This window comes from Triturus cristatus, chromosome 6 (assembly GCF_964204655.1).
Source record: "Triturus cristatus chromosome 6, aTriCri1.1, whole genome shotgun sequence".
Classification (NCBI taxonomy): domain Eukaryota; kingdom Metazoa; phylum Chordata; class Amphibia; order Caudata; family Salamandridae; genus Triturus; species Triturus cristatus.
Genome location: NC_140589.1, coordinates 1,618,256,774 through 1,618,281,561, shown reverse-complemented (window position 1 = coordinate 1,618,281,561; position 24,788 = coordinate 1,618,256,774). Strand labels below are relative to the sequence as shown.

General features: G+C 43.3%; 1 protein-coding gene across 1 annotated transcript in view; it reads left to right on the top strand.

Moving 5' to 3' along the window:
* The window catches only part of EPAS1 (endothelial PAS domain protein 1), a 297,631-nt gene that overhangs the window by 137,317 nt on the left and 135,526 nt on the right, over positions 1 to 24,788 (top strand). Inside the window, exon 2 of the mRNA XM_085612765.1 lies at positions 13,623 to 13,813. Within this exon, the coding sequence (XP_085468891.1) occupies positions 13,623 to 13,813 (191 nt within the window). The remainder of the gene's footprint in view (positions 1 to 13,622; positions 13,814 to 24,788) is intronic.

Here is a 24,788-nt window from a genome sequence, read left to right as displayed (position 1 = left end):
AGTTCACTCAATTTCTTTTCCCAAATTTGCCTTGGATGCCCCCCTATATGTTAAGATTATGTCACAAACTACCTCCAGTATGCCACGGTGTGCATTTTGACATTGGTATCCCCCGCCAAGAATCTAATAATATAGGTCAGTACCAGAATTTTGCCATTGATACTGTCCCTGTACCATATGACAAAAATTAACTCGGGTATCTTGGAGCCAGCATTTTATAATGGTGTGCTCCTCTGCCTTGACCCCCACCCACAATATGCCATGGTTGCCTTCAGTTAGGCCATGAGTTACCTTGAGTATACTAGTGATATCAGTTTCCCATAGGTGTCCTTTTATACTAAGTATTACCTCCTATAAGCCAGTGACAGCATGTTACTTTGGGCGCCCCCATAAGACAAGATTTGTCTTGAGTATGCCATGGCCCGCAGTAGAGTCACAAGCATAAAAAACACTCTTAAATTCACTCACTCACACTCATACTTACTCCATCTCTCATTCACCATCTCTCTCCCACACTCACTCTAACACACTCACTCATACTCTCTCACTTATTCTCACTCATCTCACTCCCACTCACACACAAATGTACTTACACTTACTGATTCTACACTGTGACTCACACACATTTGCCCCTTCACACCCGCTGACTCTCGCTCACAGCTGCTGGTGCACAGAGGGCTCTGCTTTGTACTCCTGATGTACAGGCACTCTTCTTTAATAAATAGGATTTAGTAGGCCCCAGAGAACTTTGGCCCTGGTGCAACTGCACTTGCTGCACCATCAATAACTACACCTCTGACTCACTCCCAGTCACACTCTACTCACAGTCACCAATTCTAACTCACTCACACTACTGTCTTACACTCCTTCAACACTCAATTGCATTATTCATATTCACTCTCACTGTGTCTTGCCATCACTCAATCTCATGTGCTCTCATTTACTCTCAAATACACTCCCAAACAGGCATTCACACAGTAACTCATCCAAAGAGAAACTACACGCTTTTAATTACCTTGCTTTCTTTGCTGGTAACTCAGAAGCTCCAAGGCAACTGCAGGACAGGAGTCCAGCATGGGAACCAGCAAGACCGGATTCCCAACGGGGAGACCGACAGAGCACTAGGACCGGGACTAAAAATGGAAGACCTATCTTGGGGGCTGAATTAACTTTTGGGTGGTCAGCCCTTCCTCCACCAGGCCGCTTAAGTAAATTACCCAGTGGCCATTTAAAGCATTTACAAGAACCGCCATCAAGGCGGTTCCTGCCCATGCATTGCAACCTTTCCCGGATGGCTCCGTCCGGTAAAGCTACAGTGTTTTTTTGTATTTTCAGAAAGAATATCCCAAACGGGATTTTCTTTTTGAAAATGAAAAGAAAATACTCCTCCCCCCCCCCCCCAATGCCATATGAGGTATGTCCCATTGGAATGGGGGAATTGAGCACGTTTGATTCTCTATTACCTCTAGGTATTTCCTGTCTGTGAGAGGCACTGTAAAATGGCTATATGTTCTCCCATCTAAATTAGGTGGGTGAACATACAGCCAATTCTCCGACAACCCTTACTTATCAGACTGTCTAATGAGTTTGATCATGGAGGAGACGGAGTAGGCTCTGCTATTGTCTATGGTCCGCCCGCACTTAAATTGGGTGGGCGGACCAAAGTCTTGCTGGGGGGGGGGGGGGATTCTGTCATCATCTGGACGGAGTTCCCTTTCTACCAAGACCTAAATTAGACAAATAATACTTTTTCAAGCTTTTGGATAGGACTAAAGCACAGCCCTATCAAAAGCTGGGACAGTACTTTGGATCTTGTCCATACTGCTCTTCTTGATCCTCATTGGACTCAAGGATATACTAATGTGCACCCTGACAACCCCATTTTAGCAGATACAGAGTTGCCCAAGGCATGCGCCGTATGTCTGGTAAATGATATGGATTGTGCCTGAGTGAGTCTAAAGTATGTCTCTCAGACATGTGCAATCCTGACATCTACCTACAGAGTGTTTTTGTCGATGGATTGTGCATCAGCCCTGTCGGCCACTCCTCCTCCCCCTGTTATCAGTAGCTTAAAGAGCATAAAAAGGTTGTTGGTGTTCACTGGTAGTGTTCATGAAAATAGGAATGTCGTTTTTTCAGGAACGCTGCTAAATAAAATGTCTTGCAGTTTGGGCACAGTCGAGAGGCATTGTGTGGCAGCTTACAGGTGGCAGGGCTGCGCCCTGAATCCCCTGCTAAGGAGCCGCCACTGGGCAGCAGAAATCGCAGCTGGTATTCGGCACTTTTTGATGGTGTCTAATGGCACCATTCAGTGTGTCCGTCTCAGCTGTGGTGGCCCATTTAACAGCCTTTGAATGAAGTTCACAGGAGAGCACACCTTGCTCTCTCAGAAACTGAAAAATGAACCTGTGTGTCCACCCCAGAGTTGTACCATGGTCACAAGAAGGAAGCTTTGGTCCTCGAGAGGATCAGTCTAGGCTGCAGGAGATGCCAGTATTTAGATGATCAGTCTTCACCTTTGCAAGATTCATAAATGGGATAAAAGCTTCAATATGTACTCTTATAATTTACTCTCTGAACCTGGTTCAGAATGGACAATAGAAGATGTTTGGAAGAGTGTGATATTAACAATAGTTAATGATAGCAGTGCACAGTCCTGTAGTAAGCTTTGACTATTGTGCTAAGGATTCGTGCAGACAGGCTTCTAAGAGCTATACGAGATTACCCATAGGCACATTGCTTTGGGTCATGCAACATTCAAACACGAATTCACCTACACCCTGATATATATATATATATATATATATTGAGTTTAGATTCTGTAGTTAATGATGCCTGTGACCATGGTTATCTGTATTATGGTGAGATTCCTTGAGTGGCCTTCGTGCAATATTTCCTTTCCTTCTCTTTGGTCGACTAAGGCGTGATATTAGTTACTGAATGTAGTTGGACAAGGCATCTATTTTGGCCATCTTCAGTCCGACATTTAAAGCACTGACGCAAGCGGTGAGGAGCTGAATGCACTTCAAAGTTGGAAATCTATAATGCATTTTCTTTGCTCCTAAAAAGACATGGAGGAAATTGACGTATAATTTGAATGACGTTGGTAAGAGTGTACCGGGCACATGTCTTGCTAAATACAGAAGCTCCAGTCACTGTAAGGGAATTGCATGTTGTGTTTTTCATTCCACAGCTCACAAATTTTACATTTACAAATTGTTGTGCCGAAGTAATGTTATCAAGGAAAATTCTCGATTCATCTAAACAATAGGTTTCCAAGATGGTTTAGAAATGTAGGGAATACCATTGCACAAAGCTTCCATGATAATTCGCTTTATATCCTGGATTAATTTATTTTTGTTGTTGCTAAAGAAATAATGCTTAGCCTGTCATCAAAAAGATGTGTAAGTGCTGTTTGTGATGTAATTCGCGGGCGCAGCTCATAAAGAACGAAACCCCACGTACTTATGTTAACTTGAAAATATCTATCCTCAAGGTAGGGTTGCTAAAATCAATCAAGGGAGGAAGGACTGGATGAACTCTTGTAATTACTTTGTTTATATTTATGGTTTTCTATAATACCTCCCTTGTCAGGTGTAGAGAGCAGGACTGACAGTACAGCGTCGCTTGCCAACAGCACCGGATGGTGTTTTAATGAGAACAGATTGGGTAGGAAGTTGTGCATTCACATGGAGGCGTCTCCAGGTCCTATAGCTATACTGCTAGCCGGAGATGCTAGTAAAAGTGGTCCAGGCAGCAGGAGTCAGGTAATGTGTTCATGCTTTTTCCCAATTGTACGTGAAACCTAAGAGACAGCGCAAGCTATCTGTTTGCACAAGACCTACTGTGAACTCACCAACATCTTACAGTGGGCTTAAACCCCACCCATTGCTTACCATTGGTTGTCTTTATTGTACCGCTCATTTCCTTGCTTCTTATTCAATGGCTTGCCTTTTCCATCTTGTGCTTATCCCTGCCCTGGAGCAGAGCCTCTTTATTTGTGTCCTTCCATTGCTCAAATTTAAAAAACGACTTTTTTCGTTTTGAAGAAGCACTCCAAAGGTGCATATGTTTTCCAGCTGTCTCCTTTGTTTGATTCTCTTCCCCCCACAATGTGTTGCTCTCTCTCATTCAGACGCTTTTCTCATCCCCATGCTGCTCTCCATCGTCTGTGTGCTTCTCTCCCCACATTCTGCGCTCCGTGTTGCTCGCGCTTGCCAGAGAGCACCTGGGGTATTCCCTCCTTATTGCGTTTCTCTCTAAACCTGTGTGTGCTGCTTTTCGCTACCTTCCCCACCTGCTCCTGCGTTGCTCCCCGACCCCCAACATGCCTTGTCCTCTTTTTAACTGGTGTTCTTGCGCTCAAACATTTATTTAACAATACAAGCAGCGTCTGCCATCTTGAATTGGTAAATAAAAAATTAAAGCAGATGTTGCCCGTCTATCATTCTGCTGATGAGTGGGTGCACCAGTAGAATGATGCGACCCCCATCGCACTTTTTTTGGTTTATATTTTAACGCTGTGCAGCACTGCCAAAAGCCATTGGCATAGCCAATAGGTACCAAACCTCATGTATGATCCAGTATCAATATGGGTGTGGGCTAGACACGTTCATATGTGCCTGCATGGGTGAATATGCACCAGTTTTGATGCATCTCAGTTCAATTCAAATAGAGTAATTCCAGATTTAAAAACCATGAAATATTTAAAACATAAAACAATTCATTTCATATCCCAGGTCATCTTTTTTATCTTCAAAAAGTTACATACCTTGGAAGCATATTCCACTAACTGTAAAGTTTAACGTTTATTGTAATATCATCAAAACTATGGAGATATTCCGCCTCTGGGTGCCTTTTCTAACTCATTACTGTTGCTTGGCTTTTCTAGAACCTCCACCGTATGGTAATTTAGCAAACGACCTTGTGTATCAACAACTTGGGGGTCATCACCCAATATGATACATTCCCATAGAGTTTACAGAAGCCCCATGGCAGCTGGCAGAAGGTTACTGTTGATATGATGTGATTCCACATACAAATATTCGTGCAGTGAACCTGTGGTCATCTTAAGGATTCAGTGACATTGTCTGCACTGAGGCACACCTTTAACTAGGTGCGCTGGGCACAATCAGAGACATTGCGTCCTATTACTGATAATGCACGGCAACTGGAGCAGTTGCATTAGTGAAAGATGGACCTGCTAGTTGAGGGTGATATCGGCAGCTGACCTACACTTTCAAGAGGGACAGAGATCCCCTTGCAGGCAATTAAAGTGAGTGTCTGCACCCACTTGCATGGGTATGTCTATGGAAGGGCCATGTGAAGCCATTTACTTGTCCCAGAGTACCTCAGTGTGGTGCACAGTCAAGGCACCTCTGATGACCTCTTCTCCTCTGTCCATAATACAGCATGGCCACAGAGGCAATGTTTGGGATCACATCCACACAACATGTGTGCTAGCATCATCTGCATTCTAGAAAGGCCTGTGGAGGCGTCTACATCACCTGTGATACCAAAGTGCCCTCTGGGTTGAAAAAGTGGGGCACTTTATGTAATATGGCTTCTAGTATGAATTCATCACAAATTTAAAGCCAGTAAGATAAAGCTGCCTCCTTTCAATTGTTTTATCAACCCTACACTGTGTCTACGTGATGAGTTATGAAGTATAGCCTCAAACTCCCCAGCGGGTTCACTACGTGCAAATACATTTCTCAACACTTCACACATTTGAACCTTCAGAAGATTTAGATATTTTATAGAAAAAGTTTGGTAAAGTTTTTTCAAACCTAATATTTATCAGATGATTTAATCAATGGCACTCTTTCTGGTAAGAGAATAAACAAGAAGACGCAGCCATTATTCTTCCTCATGTTAATTATTGTATACAGAAGGACACTAAATCCCTTCCTCTAAGAAAACAAAAGCCGGAGTGTGTAGAGCTTGTAGCATTCCAGGTATTTTCCCAACTACAGTGTCCCTGTTAGATTCTTGGAAATGCTGGTCCAATGCAGGTTGCTTCCTTGTTTACTCAACAGTGATGACGTAAGCACGCTCTGGCTGGCTGTTCAGGAATCTTGCCTTACCTGTGCGTGCTGCGCTCATGCAAGAACTGGCATGTCCACATAGGCCGGTGCCGCTGAGCGGCCCTTACCTGTACCCAATCAGAGATCTCATTCTTCATAGTTGAAGTCTCTCAGTTGTCAGGAGCTGCTCTGTGCCACCTGAGCCCTTGCCAGGTTTTTGTAATTTCATGACTGTTCACGTGTTCCTGATGCAAATATAATTGTGCTTTTATAATTGCAATTAAACAGTGATGATAGTTGTTGAGCAAGTACCCACGGCGAGTGAATAGACAAAGAGACATCTCTAGCATGCACAGGTCAGATTGGGGCGGCTGCGCTGTGCTTTGCCCTGTTTCCGATGAAACGGAAATAACAAAACAACCACTGGCAAAGCAAGTAGGGCTAGCCTTTCTAATGCGAAAGCCAAGCTGTTGTTTTTTCCCAATGTTTGCCTTTTTGTATTATTTTTATAAAATAAAAGAAAAAAACATTTCAGAATATTGGAGAAAAAGCAGACATATATCTTCTGGTATCTCAATACTGTACACAGAATTCAATGTTTCCAATCGTTATGAAATTAAGGATTTGTTTTTCAAAAACCTTTCACTACGGAAACTCAGAACATAATTTTAAAAAAATGAGGAAGGACCCTAATTTACCTTTCACACTATTTAGCCATTTGGTCCTCTGTAGTAGCCCAGAGAGCAGATTTCTTGGCCTCCAGGGGAAATATCATGCGAAGTACATCTTCTGCCTCTGGCACCAGGTGAGTGAGTGAAGCAGATTGCATTACCCCAGTACCATAAAAGGCTTTGCATGCCAAAGCTTGTACTTTCATGCTATATGTGAAATGCAGGACTTAAAACAAAAACAACTCTTAAAGTTTGCTCTTCCGCCACACCTCTAAAAAAAAAAAACTATTGCAGTGATTGTACAAACAAGCTGCCAGGGGTTGGGAGCAACACAGCTCCAAGGATGTTTAAATTGAGCAAAGTAGTACACAGTGGAGAGAGCTAAAACCCACCTGTTGTCTCATGGAGTGCTGAGAGAACAAGAAAGTAGGGGCATATGTATCAAACGATTTTGGATTCGCAAACGCTGCGATTCGCAAAAAAACAGCGTTTGCGAATACAAAATCGCAAAATGAGATGTATAAGCCATTTTTGCATCGCATTATTAAGGAATCGCTAATTTTGCGATTCCTTAATTTTGCGTAAGCATTTAAGGAATCGCAAATTGCGATTCCTTAAATGCTATGTAACACGCACCCAAGTTGCGCGATTTCTCCTTAAGAAATCGCAAATTACCACCAACTTCAAGTTGGTGGTAATTTGCGATTTCTTTGAAAAATGCACTTTTTGGCATTTTTCCAAAGTGCCATGTGGCGCACATACATGCCCTTAGGGCATGTATGTGCGCCATATGCGCACACATGCTAATTTCAGGGGTGCATCAGGGTGTCATCATGACACCCTTGCACCTTTGAAATTATTCTCAATTTGCGATTAGCAAATTGCGATTAGCAATTTGAGAATGACTTCCCATTAATTGTTATGGGCCTCCTGGCCCATAGGAATGAATGGGAAGGTATTCCTTAATTGCGATTTCGCAATTTGCTAATCGCAATTGAGGAATATTAAGAATTCGCAAAATATGTGCGAATTTTTAAATACATCCCGTTTTGCAATTCTCAAATAGCGATTCTCAAAAAATCGCTATTTGAGATTTGCAAATGGAGATTTTGATACATATGCCCCGTAGTTCCCTAAATGTGAGCAATGGAACGATACAAGTCAGTCAGTGAAAAGGATTGCAAAGAGTTTATGCTCCAGGGGAGGGACAGACACAACAAGAAGAGGAAGGCTAGCCATTGAATTAGCAGCAAACAAACGTGTTACCATAAAGCTGACCAATGGTAAGCTCTTGGTGGGCTGTAAGCCCACTGTAAATTCACAACATGTTTTGTGAGAGGCATACAATTGCAAAATATATAAAAAGGATAAAATACGTTGCATGTCCTCATTGTTACCAAATAGATTCCTTGGGTGTGTTGAAAAATGTTGTGTCACTTTTGGAATTACAGTTCTAAGAGTGAGATTTCTGCACATCAGAATCTGTGATTGAAAAGTCTTATAAATCCAGTCTGGAATCAGACAATTGCCGCATGTACGAAGCTGGTGAGATGTCCTTTTACTTGTCTATTTGATTTAGGCACTATGTTTTGAGACAATTTGCTGCCTAAATGTACTAAATCATCTCCATTTTACAGAACTTGAACCAGTTGCGCCACCATTTTTTGAAGTCTAGTAGGTCATTCTCATAGAATTGCTTGGTTTAGTGTAATCGAGACATTGACAGGTGTGGCTATCCCAAAGTATGTGGAAGTTAGGAGTTCACTTTTATGAGCCTGTGAGGTCAGCTGTTCTATAATCCAACTGACTTCAAAGACAGAGCCCTACTTATGGATTTTGGGTCCATTGTTTCCTCATCTCTGCTGCAGATCTGAAGGTACATTTCGCAACAGTGTACCTTGCCTCCCCTTCATAATGAGCATCCCAATTCACACCATCCACCAGGCCCAATACAGAAGAGGTTGCTGTGTCTTTCCCTTCTCACTTACCCACTCGATGTGCACAGGCTGAAATCTCATCCCGATCCCCTCGAGTCTCCGCTCGCTGATGCTACATTAGAAGGTGGCTCAAAATCTGTGAAATGGTGGTCCAGTCTTTGTGAGCTTTCTCTTTTGTCTATGTTAGTACCTCCATTCAGCTTTTTACACTCAGCAGTGGAGATTGCACTCTATGAGTATGTATGCTAATGATTTGCTGCCTTACAAACAAAGCGAAGAGTTTTTGATATCTGTTCATGCCAATCAGGTTGGAACTGCTTTGAAGATAGGGCCTCTCCGAAGGGATGACAGGCTGGGGGAACTCAGTGTCGGCTATCTGTTTCCTCTAAGAAAATTGTCAGTAGACCTTTCTCTTGTTGCTTAAATATTCTGTAACTATTCAGTACCCACCATCGTGTAAGTGCTGTGCGACAACAACCTATGATGGATAGGGTGAAATAAAGCAGGCAGACAGTGAAGTATCCGCAAGAAAAGGCCCGACCCGCCACTCTGGAAACTGCTCTGTATCTGTACAAGATCTCAGTTCTGCATCAAGAAGAGTCTGAAGCTACCATTAATGCAAAAAGAACAATTGATGGACAGAATGCAGAACAATGTCATACATTCACCCCAGTACAGAGATCTGGGCCTAAATCCATCGTTTTTTTTCTCACCATGCCATTCCAGTTTGGACCCACCCATATGCAAATCAGTCTTGACCCTGTGCCCGATGGGAACAGTCCAGCCCAAACTGCCAGGCCATGTCCTCCCTGGACTGGAAACAAGCATCCTAGGACCGGTTTCGGGCTTTCAGCCCTCATCAGCCAGGAGAGCTTGACTACAGTGGCATGGAGAGCACAGGACCCACGTCTGGGCATAACCGTCCCACTCAGGGTGACAAATGCAAAAAGAACAATTGATGGACAGAATGCAGACAATGTCATACATTCACCCCAGTACAGAGATCTGGGCCTAAATCCATTGTTTTCTTTGCTCACCATGCCATTCCAGTTTGGACCCAGCCATATGCAAATCAGTCTTGACCCTGCACCCGATGGGAACAGTCCAGTCCGAACTGCCAGGCTAGGTCCTCCCTGGACTAGAAACAAGCATCTTAGGACCGTTTCCTTTTTTAGTTTGTTTTAAAGTAAGCAGTATCCATGATCCCAATAAACTTTTTTTTAACATTCAGAAATGGGAATGGGGGTCCGTAGCTTTTCAAAGGTTTACAACCACTATTTAGATCATAAACGATTGATACATATGAATATAAATGACTATTTGGAAGGGACACCCACAACACCCGCTTTCCAATGAGGAATTCCTCATCTATTTTGAACCTCATTTTATGAGTGGGTAAAAAGATAGACTCCTAAAATAAGTTTCATGCATTGCTAAAAACTGTTTTTGGACACAAACTCCGAATCGCAGCTTTTATGACTGAAAAATTGCTTCACACATCTGGCCTCAAATCCAGAAACCTTATGAATATGTTCAGTGTGGTAATTTACTGACACGGGATGCAGGAACATGCTTGCTGTGATGCATTTCTGTCCTTGAACCAGTGTGAAATTTGAGGTCAAGTATAAATAATTTTAACCTAGATTCTATCTTTGTAAATAGTTCTATGGAATAATTACCCATTCTGTCTCTTTATTTCCAATTACGAATTGGGAATCTACTAGGACAGAAGACATCTTTTGGCAATGGCGTACGTAGTTATAAACCAATAAATAACTACGGGGGGCATTTTGTGAATATGAGCCAGAAATTTAGTTCCTACATTCTGATTTTAAAAAATGCAAGACTTTCATATACCCCACAATTCTGCAACGAGCCATGGATAACTTCTGTTTTTTAATCAACTGCGGCAAGTAAAGCTTGCCTTTGAGCTAAACATAGCAATTCAATTAGTAACACCATAGTGTGGCCTTTTGAGGGTCTATGTCTCCCATTCTCTTTCCCAAAAGAGGCACAAGAGTTTTTCCCTTTCAGCCTGGATCTCATGATAGTGCTCAAGTGGATGAGGCTAGTCAGCCTTACTCCAGATCCAGTTTAATATCTTTCTATACTTTATGGTTCCAGAGATTAAAATGTTTAAATACACAACTGGCCGGCTAACTTTAGGTAGCAGTTTCCTAGTTGCTACTGGGAACTGGCGAGTTCTATGAATACTCTTGGCTGTAGTCTGAGTCGTGATTCCATAGGTCCATGGCCCCAAGTTTGGGGCTCTTCGGGAACACAAAGTACCAGACCATTTCCATCACCAGCAATGCCCTGGTTGTGACCCCACCTAGGAGACCAGTTGGAGCAGACATTGTTCTTTCAGTGACCCTCATCTGGGTCTCCTCCTTTTACAGACTACAAAAGCAAAGTGACCGGTTAACTGGACAATGTTACGTTGATTTTGAAGCAGTTCTCTGGCACCCTGAAATCATATTTCTGTGGGTTTGATTCTTGGTTCAATTTTGTGTGCTAGTTGTTTAAAACATTTGCATACGTTACACCATTATTAGCAAACTCCCAACTGCCCCATCCGCTGCATGGGGGTTGATCCCAAGGGTGGCTGAGAAACCAGGATAAAGCACCGACCTTTCAAAATAATTTATTAAATTGCAGCCTTGGGTTAGCTTTGTACAAATCTAGATAACTAAGGTTTGAAGTTATCTGAATAAAGGCAAGGGTGCCCAATGTTTGCCCTTCATACTACTATTGCAGATAGGCGGAATGTTGTTTTGAGTGTAGAGCACCACGGCATCACCACTTTAAAGATGTTGCATTCATGTCTGAGTGTGGTATTACCGCTTGATTAGGAATTTTCTTCTACAGAAAGGGGAATTGCAGCATACATCTGTGTTTCTGCACTGCTCTCCACGTCGTTTTATGATTTCTAGGTCATTTACCAGGAATATATCCACAACATTACACCTTAATGAAAACACCTCAAGGTGTTCTACCTGGTAAATATGCCCCAAGAACGTAATTGGGGCTTCAGAATAAGTAATTCAGAATCTTCACTAAAGTTTGGGGTGACCAGACGTTCTAGATTTCCCGGACAGTCCCAGTCTTTCAAGAACTATCCGGGCTTCCCGGCACTTACTAAAAAACGACATGCCCTATTTCTCAAGAAAGGGTTGGGTGAGTGTGCTTATTAATTACGCTGTCATGCAAGCTCCCATCTTCACCGGCTCTCATATCACACCTTGTACAGACCTTAAATATATTAGTCACCTCCTGTGCTGCCTGCCTCATTCACCCAGCACAGCAGTCTTCAGTAATGGGTGTAAGCTTTGGATGCACCCAGGTTCAGCAGACTGACTGAGGGAAACATCAAAACATGGGGAAGAAAGGCTTTCACACTATGGAGTTCAGCTGACAGAGGTTAGCAAACAATTATATATACTGTCAGTAAAGGGTCTAGGATGGAAAACAAATAGTCCCCATTATGGATTTATGGACACCTCTTCACCACCATGTTCTCTGCTCCTAGAAACACACATTGAAGCGTATTCATTCCTGTTTATCATTTGATTTGTGATACTTGTAGTCTTGTTTTAACTTTATAAACAAAGTACTACTAGTCCCAGAATGCAAAGAAAACCAGACAGATGGCACTGCTCGTATACGCCGTGAGCGAACGTAAGCTCGCCATTCTCGTTCTTTGGCACGGCACAACATTTTAAAATGAACAAAGTGCACAGTCTCTAAAACAGTGGTGTTTTTTCTCATTCCTACGCGTTGACTTTTTTTTGTATGTTTGTGGGATGTAGCTCATGGTCCTCCTGTTGTGATGGGGTGCAGAATTGTATTTCTTCAGCTCCATGGCTGCTGCTAACATCCAGTCCCACTTCTATGTCTCTGCCGTCCTGTTTTTTGGTTCTGAAAATGTACACGATTTTTTCCACCAATTTTCGTTAATTTATTCCCAAGTAAAGGTGAAAGTGATTCAATAAGTTTGCATGAAATGATATTGTGGAGCTACAACGGAAATGCTTAGTTAGAATGAATTTCTAGTTAAGTTTTTCATTTTTTTAAATTGTGAAGTATTATTGTTTTCCAGGATTGTGTTGTAATGGTACAGGCTACTTAATCAGCTTTTTGCTTTGTGTCAGTTGGTTGGGAACACCTGGGTCTAAGTTACATCATAGTCAGATCAATAAAATACATTTAGATTCTCCATGTTGGGAAAACTCGGACATCTCAAAGAGGGCAGACAACCTCTTACTTTGATAGTATTCTAGCCTTTATCTTGGTCTGAATTTACTAACTCACTACAACTTTATTTATAAAGCGCTATAGATATCAGCAACACAAACAACATTCAGTGTAGGCGCTTGTATGTTTTCGTATACCTTTCCGTCACAATCTGTCCAATCAAAATCAAGGTATCTCAGATGTTCCCAGTATATTGTTTGACTGTGTTCATCGTCTTGTTTCAGACTCAAAATATTGTTTTTCCATTATTAGCCATTTGCATGTCCCTTTTTCAGTTTAATGCATTCACGTGCTTTTTGTTGTGACTCTGCTACAAATAGGTTTTTTTGCGTGTTCCTGTGTAATACTCAGATGGGACACAAAAAAGTTGCACCAAAGCTGCCACAAATTTTGTCCGCACCCAATGAACTGACTGACATCCTTCCGCTCTTACTAGCAATGGGACTATTTTTGCAGCTTGCAGGAGCAATATGACACACACTGTCTCCCATACGGGACATGCACTGGGAGGCGTGCCATAGAGTTTTTCTTGACTCACATCGGTCCAACGCATAGTTGTCTTATCATAGGCTTCATTCTGTAGGAAATAGCAAGTCTGAATATGCCATCTATTGAAAAATTGTGCTTGGTTTTAGTTGATAAAAATATTGCTCTGACAACTGCTGCACACCCGCTCAAAAGGCTGCGCTTGCTAGGAGATATTGTAAAAATGTATCCTATCTTTTTTTTCCCAGAAACAACTCCGAAAGACGCAAGGAGAAATCTCGAGATGCCGCGAGATGCAGGCGGAGCAAGGAGACAGAGGTGTTCTACGAGCTGGCCCATCAGCTGCCTCTGCCCCACAGTATTAGCGCACACCTGGACAAGGCGTCCATCATGCGCCTGACAATCAGCTTCTTACGCACACACAAACTGTTATCCTCAGGTGAGTTTAAGGTTATGAAGCCAGAGCTGATTAACTGTTAGCAGAACAGCAAGTGCCTAGGGCTGAAGCAGGGCGCCTCACCCGGCCTTGTAAACCAGCTCATCCCTTTACTGCTGTAGGCCAGCGTACTGTGGCACGGCCATCATGTGTTTGGTGCTTACTTTGTTTGAACATTGTGTACATTTGATTTGATATTCAAGATGCGCTGGCAGTGAGGCGCCTGCTGCTTGTGCCATCAATGGTGGAAATCCAAGTAGACCAGTTCCACGGGATTCTACTTGTTTTGATTAAGGTACAGCATACAGGGTTAAAAAAACACACAAGGGAAATTCCATTGGTTAAATAAAAGTACCAGTTGAAACAAACAGGCATCATTTCACTAAGACCTAGTTTCAAGATGTATCTGGAACAAAATGGAAGGCTCTCCATTGTAATCCACAATCTTCATGCAGACAAGCACGCGCTTCTGAACTATGAATCTAACAGATTTGTGGGTGTTTTGGGTATGAAAGGTCTGTCAAACCTTTCCCAAGTGCTGCAGGCCAAGTTCCTGAAGTCTGTCCTTTTTAACATACCCTTTGTGTGAGGACAGGACCCCATAGGCAGTGATTATTATTATTATTGCCCGTCTGCGCCCGTCAGCGCTAAGGAGGCGCGGAGGCGGGAGACCTCGCATGAGTTAAAATCTACTCCACACCATTACAGGTATGTCGTCCGCACCCATACCGTCAAGTACTGTACCTTATTCAGATTGCCATAAGGCCTCAGACCCTGGCAACCAGCCTGACCCCGTTTGCTGTGAGCAAGATACCGTTGTGTCATCTTCTGATTCTACTACTAAGATATCTCCTAATTCTCCGGTATTGCGAGGTGGTCTCATCAATGCCCGTTCGCTTTGTAAAAATGCCCAGAACATACACCATCTAATTATTGACAATGAGCTCGACTGGCTCTTGATTACAGAAACCTGGCTTAAGCCTTGGTGTAATCCTGACTTAGCCATAGCCCTCCCGCAAAGCTTTTCTATCCAGCGTCTGGATAGAATCGAACAACGGGGAGGGGGCCTTGCTATTATGTATTGCAGCCCCTTAAAATGTTCTTCCCATGAATTGGCTGATATTAAAGGAGCGGAAGCGCTAGCCTTTTCCTTGGGTATCCATGACTCATTCACCTTTTCGGGTGCACTTATTTATCGCCCTCCGGGTCCCCCGAAGGAGTTTCTAGAAACTGTGGGAGAAGTGTTAAGTGATTTAGCGCTCAGATTTTTCAACTTTACTATACTGGGCGATTTAAACCTACACCTTGATTCTCCCAAAGCTCCAGGAGTTGATTGCTTTATGGATATCATTAATATACTTGGACTTACTCTTTTGACCCATCAACATACACACTTAGGAGGCCACTTATTGGATTGCATCTGCTCCAATTCCACTAGGCTTGCAGTTAAACCTCCTTATCCTCAGATTTGGTCCGATCATTTCTTCATTCCGTTTCATATTTCATTAAATCATAAAACTCTGGCTACCATTATAAACAATACCATAACATCTAATTTGATCTGCAAACCAAACTGGAAGAAATTACCTAGTAGATCTGATGTGATCGATGCTCTTGTAACTAGCATACCGGTGTTAACAGGTAACACCTCTGCAGATAATCAAAATCTCTGTGACTGGATAACCACGGCAGGTCACCGATTAGGCCCTACCAGCTTTAAGAATCCTACTTCTACTAAAAATAAAAGGAAGGCCCCCTGGTTCTCACCTGTTTTGAGATCAGAATTGGGAAATCTAAGAGTATTGGAACGGCGATGGCGCAGGCACTATGAGGTCACTGCCCGCGATACCTACAAACAGGCTAGAAGAAACTACCATGCAGGCATAAAGTCAGCTAAAAAAGCTCACTATTTACAGGCCATTGCTATGGCAGCCCAAGAGCAAAAATAAATTTTTAAGATAGTTAAGGATTTTATGAATCCATCAGTCCTTTTGCAGGAGATCCCACCATCTCAAAATCTCTGCAATGAAATATCAGACTATTTTGAGAGCAAAATTCTTGATATTGTGAGGACTTTTCCCCCAGTGTCCCCCATCCTAGGAGCTGTTGAAAGAACGGAGAGGATGAAGTCCCCAAATTGCATGGATACTTTTGTTCCTGTTTCCCTCGAAGATACCTCTAAAGCTATTCTTGCTAGCAAATTCGGATCCCCCTTTGATCCATGCCCTCCCTTGGTCCTACAGACCCTAGTAGTAGCAATTAATCCCATCATCAATGGTATCATCAACTCATCCTTAGCTACGGCAGATGTCCCCAACGACTGGAAGCTCGCTGCTGTCAAGCCGCTCCAGAAAAAGGCACTAGCCGATCCAACCACCCTTTCCAACTTACGCCCGATCTCCTTGCTCCCGGTGATGTCCAAACTGACAGAGAAGTTCGTGAATAACCAACTTATGAGCTTCCTGGAAGTAAATAATATTCTACATCCAAATCAGTCAGGGTTCCGGTCAAATCATTCTACTGAGTCTGCCCTGCTGTTTACAGCAGAGACCCTTCGTATGGCCATTGACCAGGGTAAGAAGGCTGTTCTAATTCTACTCGACCTGTCGGCAGCCTTTGATACGGTCTCACATAACATCTTAGTGGACCGTTTGGCTGCCGCAGGAGTGGATGGGGTGGTTCTGGCTTGGCTTAGAAATTTCCTTAGGGACAGATGCCAAATCACAGTGCTGGGTCATTACCAATCTGAAGCTAAGGTCCTCAGCTCCGGAGTCCCCCAGGGATCGAGTCTAAGCCCTATACTTTTTAATCTGTATATGGTTCCCCTGGTAAAACTGATCACTTCTTTTCAGATCAGTACAATCTCGTATGCTGACGATACTCAGCTTATCCTAGTACTGGACAGGGAGCGGGCTGGCGCTGAGGAAAATCTTAACGAGTGCCTAGCAGCAACATTCAATTGGATGACTGACAATCACCTTAAATGTAATGCTGGAAAAACGGAAATCCTGCCATTTGGAAAGCAAAATTTGTTTTCCCCGAAAATCTGTTGGCCTGATGATGCAGAAGCCCCCCCTAATACCATCACATTGGCCCGAAATTTGGGCATCAAGTTTGATAACCAACTGTCCTTTAAACAACAAGCGGTTGCCGTAGCTGGCACATGTTTCCACATAATAAAAGCATTAAGGAAGTTTTTTGATCTTCTTCCGTTGCCAGCTAGGAAAACGGTCGCAGTGGCCCTAATCACTTCCAGGTTGGACTATTGTAATAGCTTATATGCTGGAGCCAATAAATCGGTACTTCATAGATTACAAATGGTCCAACATGCAGCGGCCCGCCTAGTACTACGCTGGTCCCGTAAGTCATCGGCCTCAGCAGCGCTGAATGCGCTTCATTGGCTTCCAATTGGCAAAAGGATTCTTTTTAAGATCCTTCTAATCACTTTCAGGGCTTTCCATCATCAAGGACCTAAATACCTGCGTAATGGCTTTAGACGATACCATCCGGTACGTTGCCTAAGGTCTGTGGGTCAGAATCTGCTTGTAATCCCCAGATTCAAGCTAACAACTAAAGGTGGCAAATCCCTTTTTGTGTTGGGTGCCAAAGCCTGGAATAAGCTTCCTCTCTCCTTACGATCCTTGTCTCATGAAACCCAGTACAGGAAGGCATTAAAAACTTGGGTATTTTCCCTTACCGATGCAGCTTGCACAGCAATGGTGTAAATATGTAGTGTTTAGCGTGAATTGTGTCTCTTCCCTCCAACTTGTCCATCTGGGTTGGGTGAGCGCCAAGATACTCCCTGGAGTGATAGTAGCGCTATAGAAGTACATTTTACATTACACATTACATTACATTATTTATTTTTTTACTTATGTTGTTCTGAGGTGTACAGACCTCCCCCCGCATATTAGTGTATTGTTTCCCCCCGACCATGGGTCTCATATAACAGTATGTTGTGTATCTCTTATGCGGAGGTCGGCGACATGACAGAATTCTGGTCCTTTCTGGAAAGCAGAAACTGGCTGGTTGCCAGTATTTTTGGTCAAAACCGAAGAAATTCACAAGGTCGAGGGAAAACTCTTCAAGGCCCTCTCATGTGTCAGCAATTGCTGTTAGTTAAACCATTGGCAACCGGGCAATTGGAAAGTCCACCAGTGGCACATCACTCGAGGCACTTCAAAAGGACTATGGGCAGAGCACCCTAAAACCCCTCAACGCCCCTGCACTCTACCCATCCTGGAAACACACACTAGTATCCTCAGCAGGGCACACAGAAACATTGACAGAAGACTTAACCGCAGTATTCGTTAATCACACTTTCTGCAAAGAGAAAATGTTTGGAATTTGATCTTTAGCCAGCCTGCACATTTCTAATTGTTGCCTCGTAATTTGATCCTTGTTTTTTGTTCTTTTTGTGTACACACAAATGACCTAACCAGGGTTATCTTTAAGCTTCCCAGCTGTCTAAAGCCCATAACGAATATATTTATGTTTTACCAAAGATGCAGTGTATGAATAATGATTAGGTAGTTATTTAGAGCAGATTTTCCAGGAAAGGGATATGAACTTTTAGAGTATGTGTTAAATGTTTAGTTATTTACTTCTCACTATTGCAGATAAACACATTGGCATTCATCATTCCGATCATATCCAAATGTGTGACTTCATGAACATATCCTACACTGTGAATTTTCTCTGAATTATACCTTTTAAAATCTCTTGACAAAGTCAAAAGAATGAAAGCAGAAACGAGCTGGTGATAAAGAAATGAAGCTATGATGTTGACTCTGTGTGTTTACCTATACCCTCCTTGCTGCATAATCTGTAAAGCGCTCCGATACCCTCGGCGGTCATGTTCGTGCTATATAAAACTTTATAAAGAAATAAATAAATTAGGAGTGGGGCTGTCTGGGGCTTATTGATTTCAGGGTGCCTCTTTTTGAAGCATCCTAACCGTGATTTCAATCATGTTTGGAAGCAGGAGGGCACTTCTGAGAGTTCGCTTAGTATGTAATTACTGGAGCCACCCTCCAGGCATTATGATGGAAGGAACATGGCTGGAAATGATGTCCGTTTAGAAAGCACATGTTTGGAAGTTAAAAATAACGGTTTTCACGGTGACCCTTGCCCTCTCTGATGTCTGCTGCCTTCACGTGCTCCCTCCGATCTGGGATTGGACTTTCCTAGCCACTGGTCTGGTCATGCATTGTTGTCAGGACTCTACCAATGGAACATAGCTGCACCCTGTAAATCACTCATGCACTCTTTAGCGCCCAAAGGCCATCCGTTCCCCCAGGGTTGCTCTTGCTTCTCCGTTGTCTCGCTTACACCTTTCTGTATTGGTCAGGAGGCTAGACATAATGACTGAGTAATTCATCTCTATTTTTTATGTAACCCTATCAAAGATCTTAAACCCCAAAATGGCTGGTGACTTCTAGGTTTGCCCATAAAAACAGCTTCCATGTATTTCTAGCCATGTGGCACATCTGTGGGTAGAAGTCGCGGGCGAGCAACCGAAGGTTTAAGTCTGGCTCGAGCAAGACCATCACCTCTGGCTCGTCTTGTTGTTCTTCTGTACCCTCACGCCTAAAACGAGCCAATCCCAGATGTGAGCACAATCAATCCAAAGCACACATCCCTTCTAATCCTTGCAGCGACAATATTCTGCCGAAACTGTTTTCTAGGCGGTCATCTTTTGAGCACCTACCCTCTCTTCTTAATCATATGGCATGATCGAGAGGGGAGAGAAAAGTGGGAGAGGAAGAACCAGGGTAAGAGAGGAAGAGAGATGCTGCAGAGGAAGAAGCTAGTGGTTAAAAAGACAGAGGGCATATAGGGGTACTGGTGACTCTGCCTGGTGAGAGGCCTGAGAAGAAAAAAGAGCGGAAATTGGCACAGAGAGAATTCAGAAATGAGAAAGGAGAGAAAGCAGGGGGAGAAAAGAAATGCTACAGAAGAGTGCCAAGACTGTAGCAGGCTGGTGTGAAAGGAAGGTGGAGCTGGTGCAGAGTCAGTAGTGTGACTTGTGCCTGACGATGACTACCAGAGCTACTGGTGTGTCAAAGGCAACAGCCTGAAACAGCGAGTCCATATCCAACTATAGGCCAGGCTACCTTTATTCTTGCACCCCTTCCAGACAAGCCTCCCCCCCGCCCCCGCCTCCTTCGACCTGGCACAGCAGGTTCATTTTTTTTCCTTGCTCAGCACGTGTTCTGGCTCTAAGAGCTAAGCCGCACCTCGCCGTGAGCTCTTCCCATAGATGCTCTGGCTTGCTCACTTCGAATGGGCTTGGCAGAAAAATTCATGGTAAGTTAAAAGAGCTATGGTAAAGGTTTGATGTGGCACCAGGAGTCGAAACGTGAGGCCAAGACACTGATCGAAATAAAATAATTTAGAAACATATTTATTAGTAAACAAAAATAAAAAATAAGCATTGAACTCGCCCACCACAATGCAGACAAATGTACCTGCTTGTGTGATGCGCGATAATCTATGACTGACACCCCTCCTCGCTAATTTATTGTTGCTAAATTGAGGTACAATATTCTATATTTTAAAATATCTAGAGAAGAATAGACTATTTTATATTTTGAAATAACTAAAACAAATATCTGACAATATTTCTGATATTCTCGAATTGAGATGATATCATTGGTGCCTTTGGTCGCCGCATGGAATTGCACCACTTGAACTGTGAGTAGAATGAAGCACCAGTTCCATATCAGGGCCTTTGCTTTTGATGTCCCTGGCAGAAACTAGATTGAAATGACAGACCGGTGTCAGGGCGGAGCCGGCCATCACTCCACACTCCTACAACAAAGTTATTACTTGCTTTGCTGTAAGATTACAAAGTTGTTACTTCTAGAGAATCAGGAAGAGAGTCACAATCTATTTGGACTGACATGCTTTGAGTAAAGTAAAGTGGTGGTAGTGATAGTAGTGAAACTAAAGACAAAGGCATTTATTTTGGACACGACAATATTTAAGAACTAGAACAGTGCCCCCTTTAGAGGTTGATTAATCCAGTATTCACTTACTTGAAGACCCATGCGAGACAGCTGTGGATAACGCACAGCAGTAATGCATAGAAGAGGCAAGAAAAAATCAGCTGATTGTGGCAAACGGTCCACCACTGTTAATTGCATTGAAAGAATCCTTGGTGGAGAACAGTCATTAACCAATTTACATAGTTGCATCAATCCTTGTAATCGGTCTCATGATCACCATTTTACCTTTTTTTATAAACATTTGGACACGGGTGACCGTGCTAAAGAAAAGGATAATCTTTTGTATCAGCATAAGGAAGATTTCTCAACCAATCACAAGATGCTTAACACAGCATCTAGTAGTCAACTTCGAAAATAATAGAGGGACTCACGCTCATTATAGGACTTCTCAGTTTCTTTGTTAGTCATCGAGCCTAGACTAAAGTGTAATCCCGCAGAGACACTCTACATACATAGAGCGAAGAGTCCCGATGAATGGCAGGAAGGGTAAAATGTCTGCCACTGAGTGTGCTGAATTGTTGACTTTGGCACCGTGTTTATATCCTGGAGCAATGTGTGGCAGGTCCCAAAGGAGGGTACATTTCGATGTGATCTCTGTGGTAGTCCATGTTGGAGCCGAGGACAGTGACATATGTAGCGATGACTCTTACACGTCACATACACATGCGCTCCACACACACGCACACACACACACGCACACACACACACAGGCGCACGCTCACACACACACACACACACACACACACACACACACACACACACACACTCTCTCTCTCTCTCTCTCTCTCTCTCTCTCTCTCTCTCTCTCTCTCTCTCTCTCTCTCTCTCTCTCTCTCTCTCTCTCTCTCTCTCTCTCTCTCTCTCTCTCTCTCCCTCCCTCCCTCCCTCCCTCCCTACCTGCGAGCAAAGGATGGCGATCTTAGCTACAGCATCCTTGGTGTTCACTCACAGCAGCAATGATTTGTGGTGTTGGTGGTTATCCTAACATAAAACAATTAATTAACCGCAGACTTCACTGATTTAAATCACAACAAATCATATGTGCAATCAGTCAGCACAGACACCATCAACCATCCCCCGCCCCGTCCTCACCTTAAAGATGAATACTGAATAATGCTTTATTACTGTACGAGGTCGTGAGATGCACTGTTTTCCTTGTTCTCTAAAGTGGTTCATTGCCTCCCCTCTCTTTGCTAACTGTGCTTTTCATGTCCACCTTCCTTTCTCGGGAAGCACAGAGTATTTGGCCCCCACCGTGGCTCGGCCGGTTCTTCTGCCAGGCTTCACTTTGCACCCAGCCCCCACTCGCCTCCTTACGTCGCTCTCTTGACAGCACCCTGGAGATTGCAATCAGCCTATTGATGAGGTCATTAGTGATTTTGATGGAAGAAGGCGTGGGAGGGAATGTAAATTACATGACTACAACTAAGTCAAATGCCTGCGGGTAGGGACAGGTCTTTATCCAAGGAGGAGCCTACATTATCCTGTAGAAGACTCCCACTGAAAACAGGTCCTATCTTATGGGAGGCCCATTGAAAACCTGGCTTTGTTTTTGTCACTGTTGTGTTTGAGTCCAGTGTGGCCTGCCCGGTGTGCGTGCATCGGGGCAGGTAGGCGGATGTAGTGCCCCCGCTGTCGCATCTTTATAGCACTGTTGGAGCGCCCCTGGGAGGAGCCAGGGTAGCAGCAGACATGCCCTGCCTCTTGTCTTGCTGCCCTCTAGGGCACCTCCCATGAACTAGTTGCACTGCAGTAACAAGTGCTCCTCTCTGGTCCCTCAGGTTCAAAATCTTGCATTCTAGAGCTAAACCAGACATCTGACTTAAGCCAGCTTTGAGCGTTCATTGGCAACCAACACCCCAACGCCTCGCAAGCACATTTGTAAAAGTCTTAAAATAGATTTTTCAAGATGCCTCGGTTTTGTGAGAATAGCAGAATACACAAAACTAAATTGTCAAAGAGTCCTTCATATCGAAGATTTTACATGGACTATTAACTAGCTATGCACAAGATGTTTTTGTACATTTAGTTGAGTTAGGTGTGCCTGGTTATGTTTTGGAAGATCTTTCCAGACCCATTAGCGGTTGCCCCAGATCTACGATTCTCTTCCCACATTTCCTAATTTTGTCTCTTTAGTAGTATTGAAACATACCATCAGCATACAAAACCTAGGCTTTTGCAGATATGTCCACCGTAGGATCCTCCTGCCTCTGAAACAGGAGCTATGTGGCTTCCCCTATTGTTAACTTTTCTGCAGTCTTTTGGGTTCTTGCCCAAGGTGTAAGCTCTGTTTGGATTTGTCCTGTTCCTTCACATTGTGGTATGTCCTTGTCTGCCCAGAGTGGTGCCTTGACATGGTCTGCTTTTCTGCTCTGGCTCGGCCCTGCTTGTGAGCTCATCAGGTTCTGTCTGGCACTTCTAGTTGTGTGACCTGGGATCTGGCAGAAGCTTCTGTGGACTCCCCATGCAACATCCTGGGCCTAGTGGGTGCCTGCCTTATGTACCTCTCATACATGTATGCTTACTTATATGTGTCTTCGCATGAGCCTACCTGCTAGCCCTGCAAATCATGTCTTTCAGGTTTCTCCCATCTTCTGTTCTAGCCATTGTCTCACGTTTAAGATGCACGCAGTCGCAGTCTTTAAAGAAATGGTATCTGAAATGTCCTGAAGGCCTCAAGTTTACTAGACAGATTTTAGATCTGAGCCGTGTTCCCTTTTTATCAACAGGCCAGATAGTCTCCACTCAAAAGTATTTTGCTTTTCATTTAATCTTCAATAAGTCATTGTTGAGTTTGCGGACACTAAATGAAGTAGTGTGAAAAGAGTTGCTCGCTTCACTACCTTTTCTTTTGTGACATGTGCTGTCTTACTGCGGGATTCCAAGCAGTCGTATAAATGGACCACTGTGAACTCTGGAATGACCCCACTAAAGCCATAGTCAAGATTGGCATCCATGTTGTATTCTCTGTCTAATGCAGCACAGTTTCATGCTCTAGTACCACCTCAATAGCTGAGCATCAGAAATATCCACCCTCACTTCCCCTTCCAACTCCCAATCATGCCCTGATAATAAGCATGTGTGACTGTTGCAACAGCCTCAGCCACCTTCCCACAATACACCAACTCACCAATTGAGGAAGGGATGTACTTTAGAAAGCAAATATCTACCTACTAAGGCATACATCCAAATTTACCTCTTATCAAACCAGTGAGCCATCTTCAAAACACATGATCAAGTACCAACCTCTAGCCTGGTCTTTATGGCATGCCAGTTGCCTTATTTCTTTAACCCTGACACATTCTCACCCACTGCATTCCTGCACATACCCTATGTGGAACCAATCATCATCTCCTCATGGTTACCTTAACCACGGTGTATTTTATCGCATACTTGATCAGTCTTTTTGCTTGTCTTCTTTGTTGGCAGACTTTAGCCACTGAAATGTGCTTAATTTCTTACCTCGCTACTTTCAGTTTCTTCTCAAAGCACTTGGGAACAAACCAAAAAATTAACACAGATGACATTAAAATACCCATGTCCTGCCACACCTTCTCCCGATGTTCACTGATACTATACCCCTTTGTATATTCCGGACAGTATTAAGTGTATATATTGTTATGGTCTATAGCCAACCCATCAGTGGCCATCATCAACTCTAAATGTTATCCACCCATACTATTAAGGTCCTCATGTACGAAACTAAACCGAATGTGTGAATGTGTAGATGAGTGTCCATGTTGTGTAAATAAACACACATACAGAAGTACCAAAGCCTGCGCAAATACACATTGCCATCTAATTGCCTTGTATTTACAGGGTCAGTGTATTTTGATGGTGCTTTTAGTTGTCAAGATCAGACGCTTTGCTATCAAGGATCAGCGGCCCAAGAAACTGTAGTCCTCTATGCAGTGATTAGTTTGTGACAGGAAGATTTGATATCTCTTGACCATGGGATTCCTTTCTCC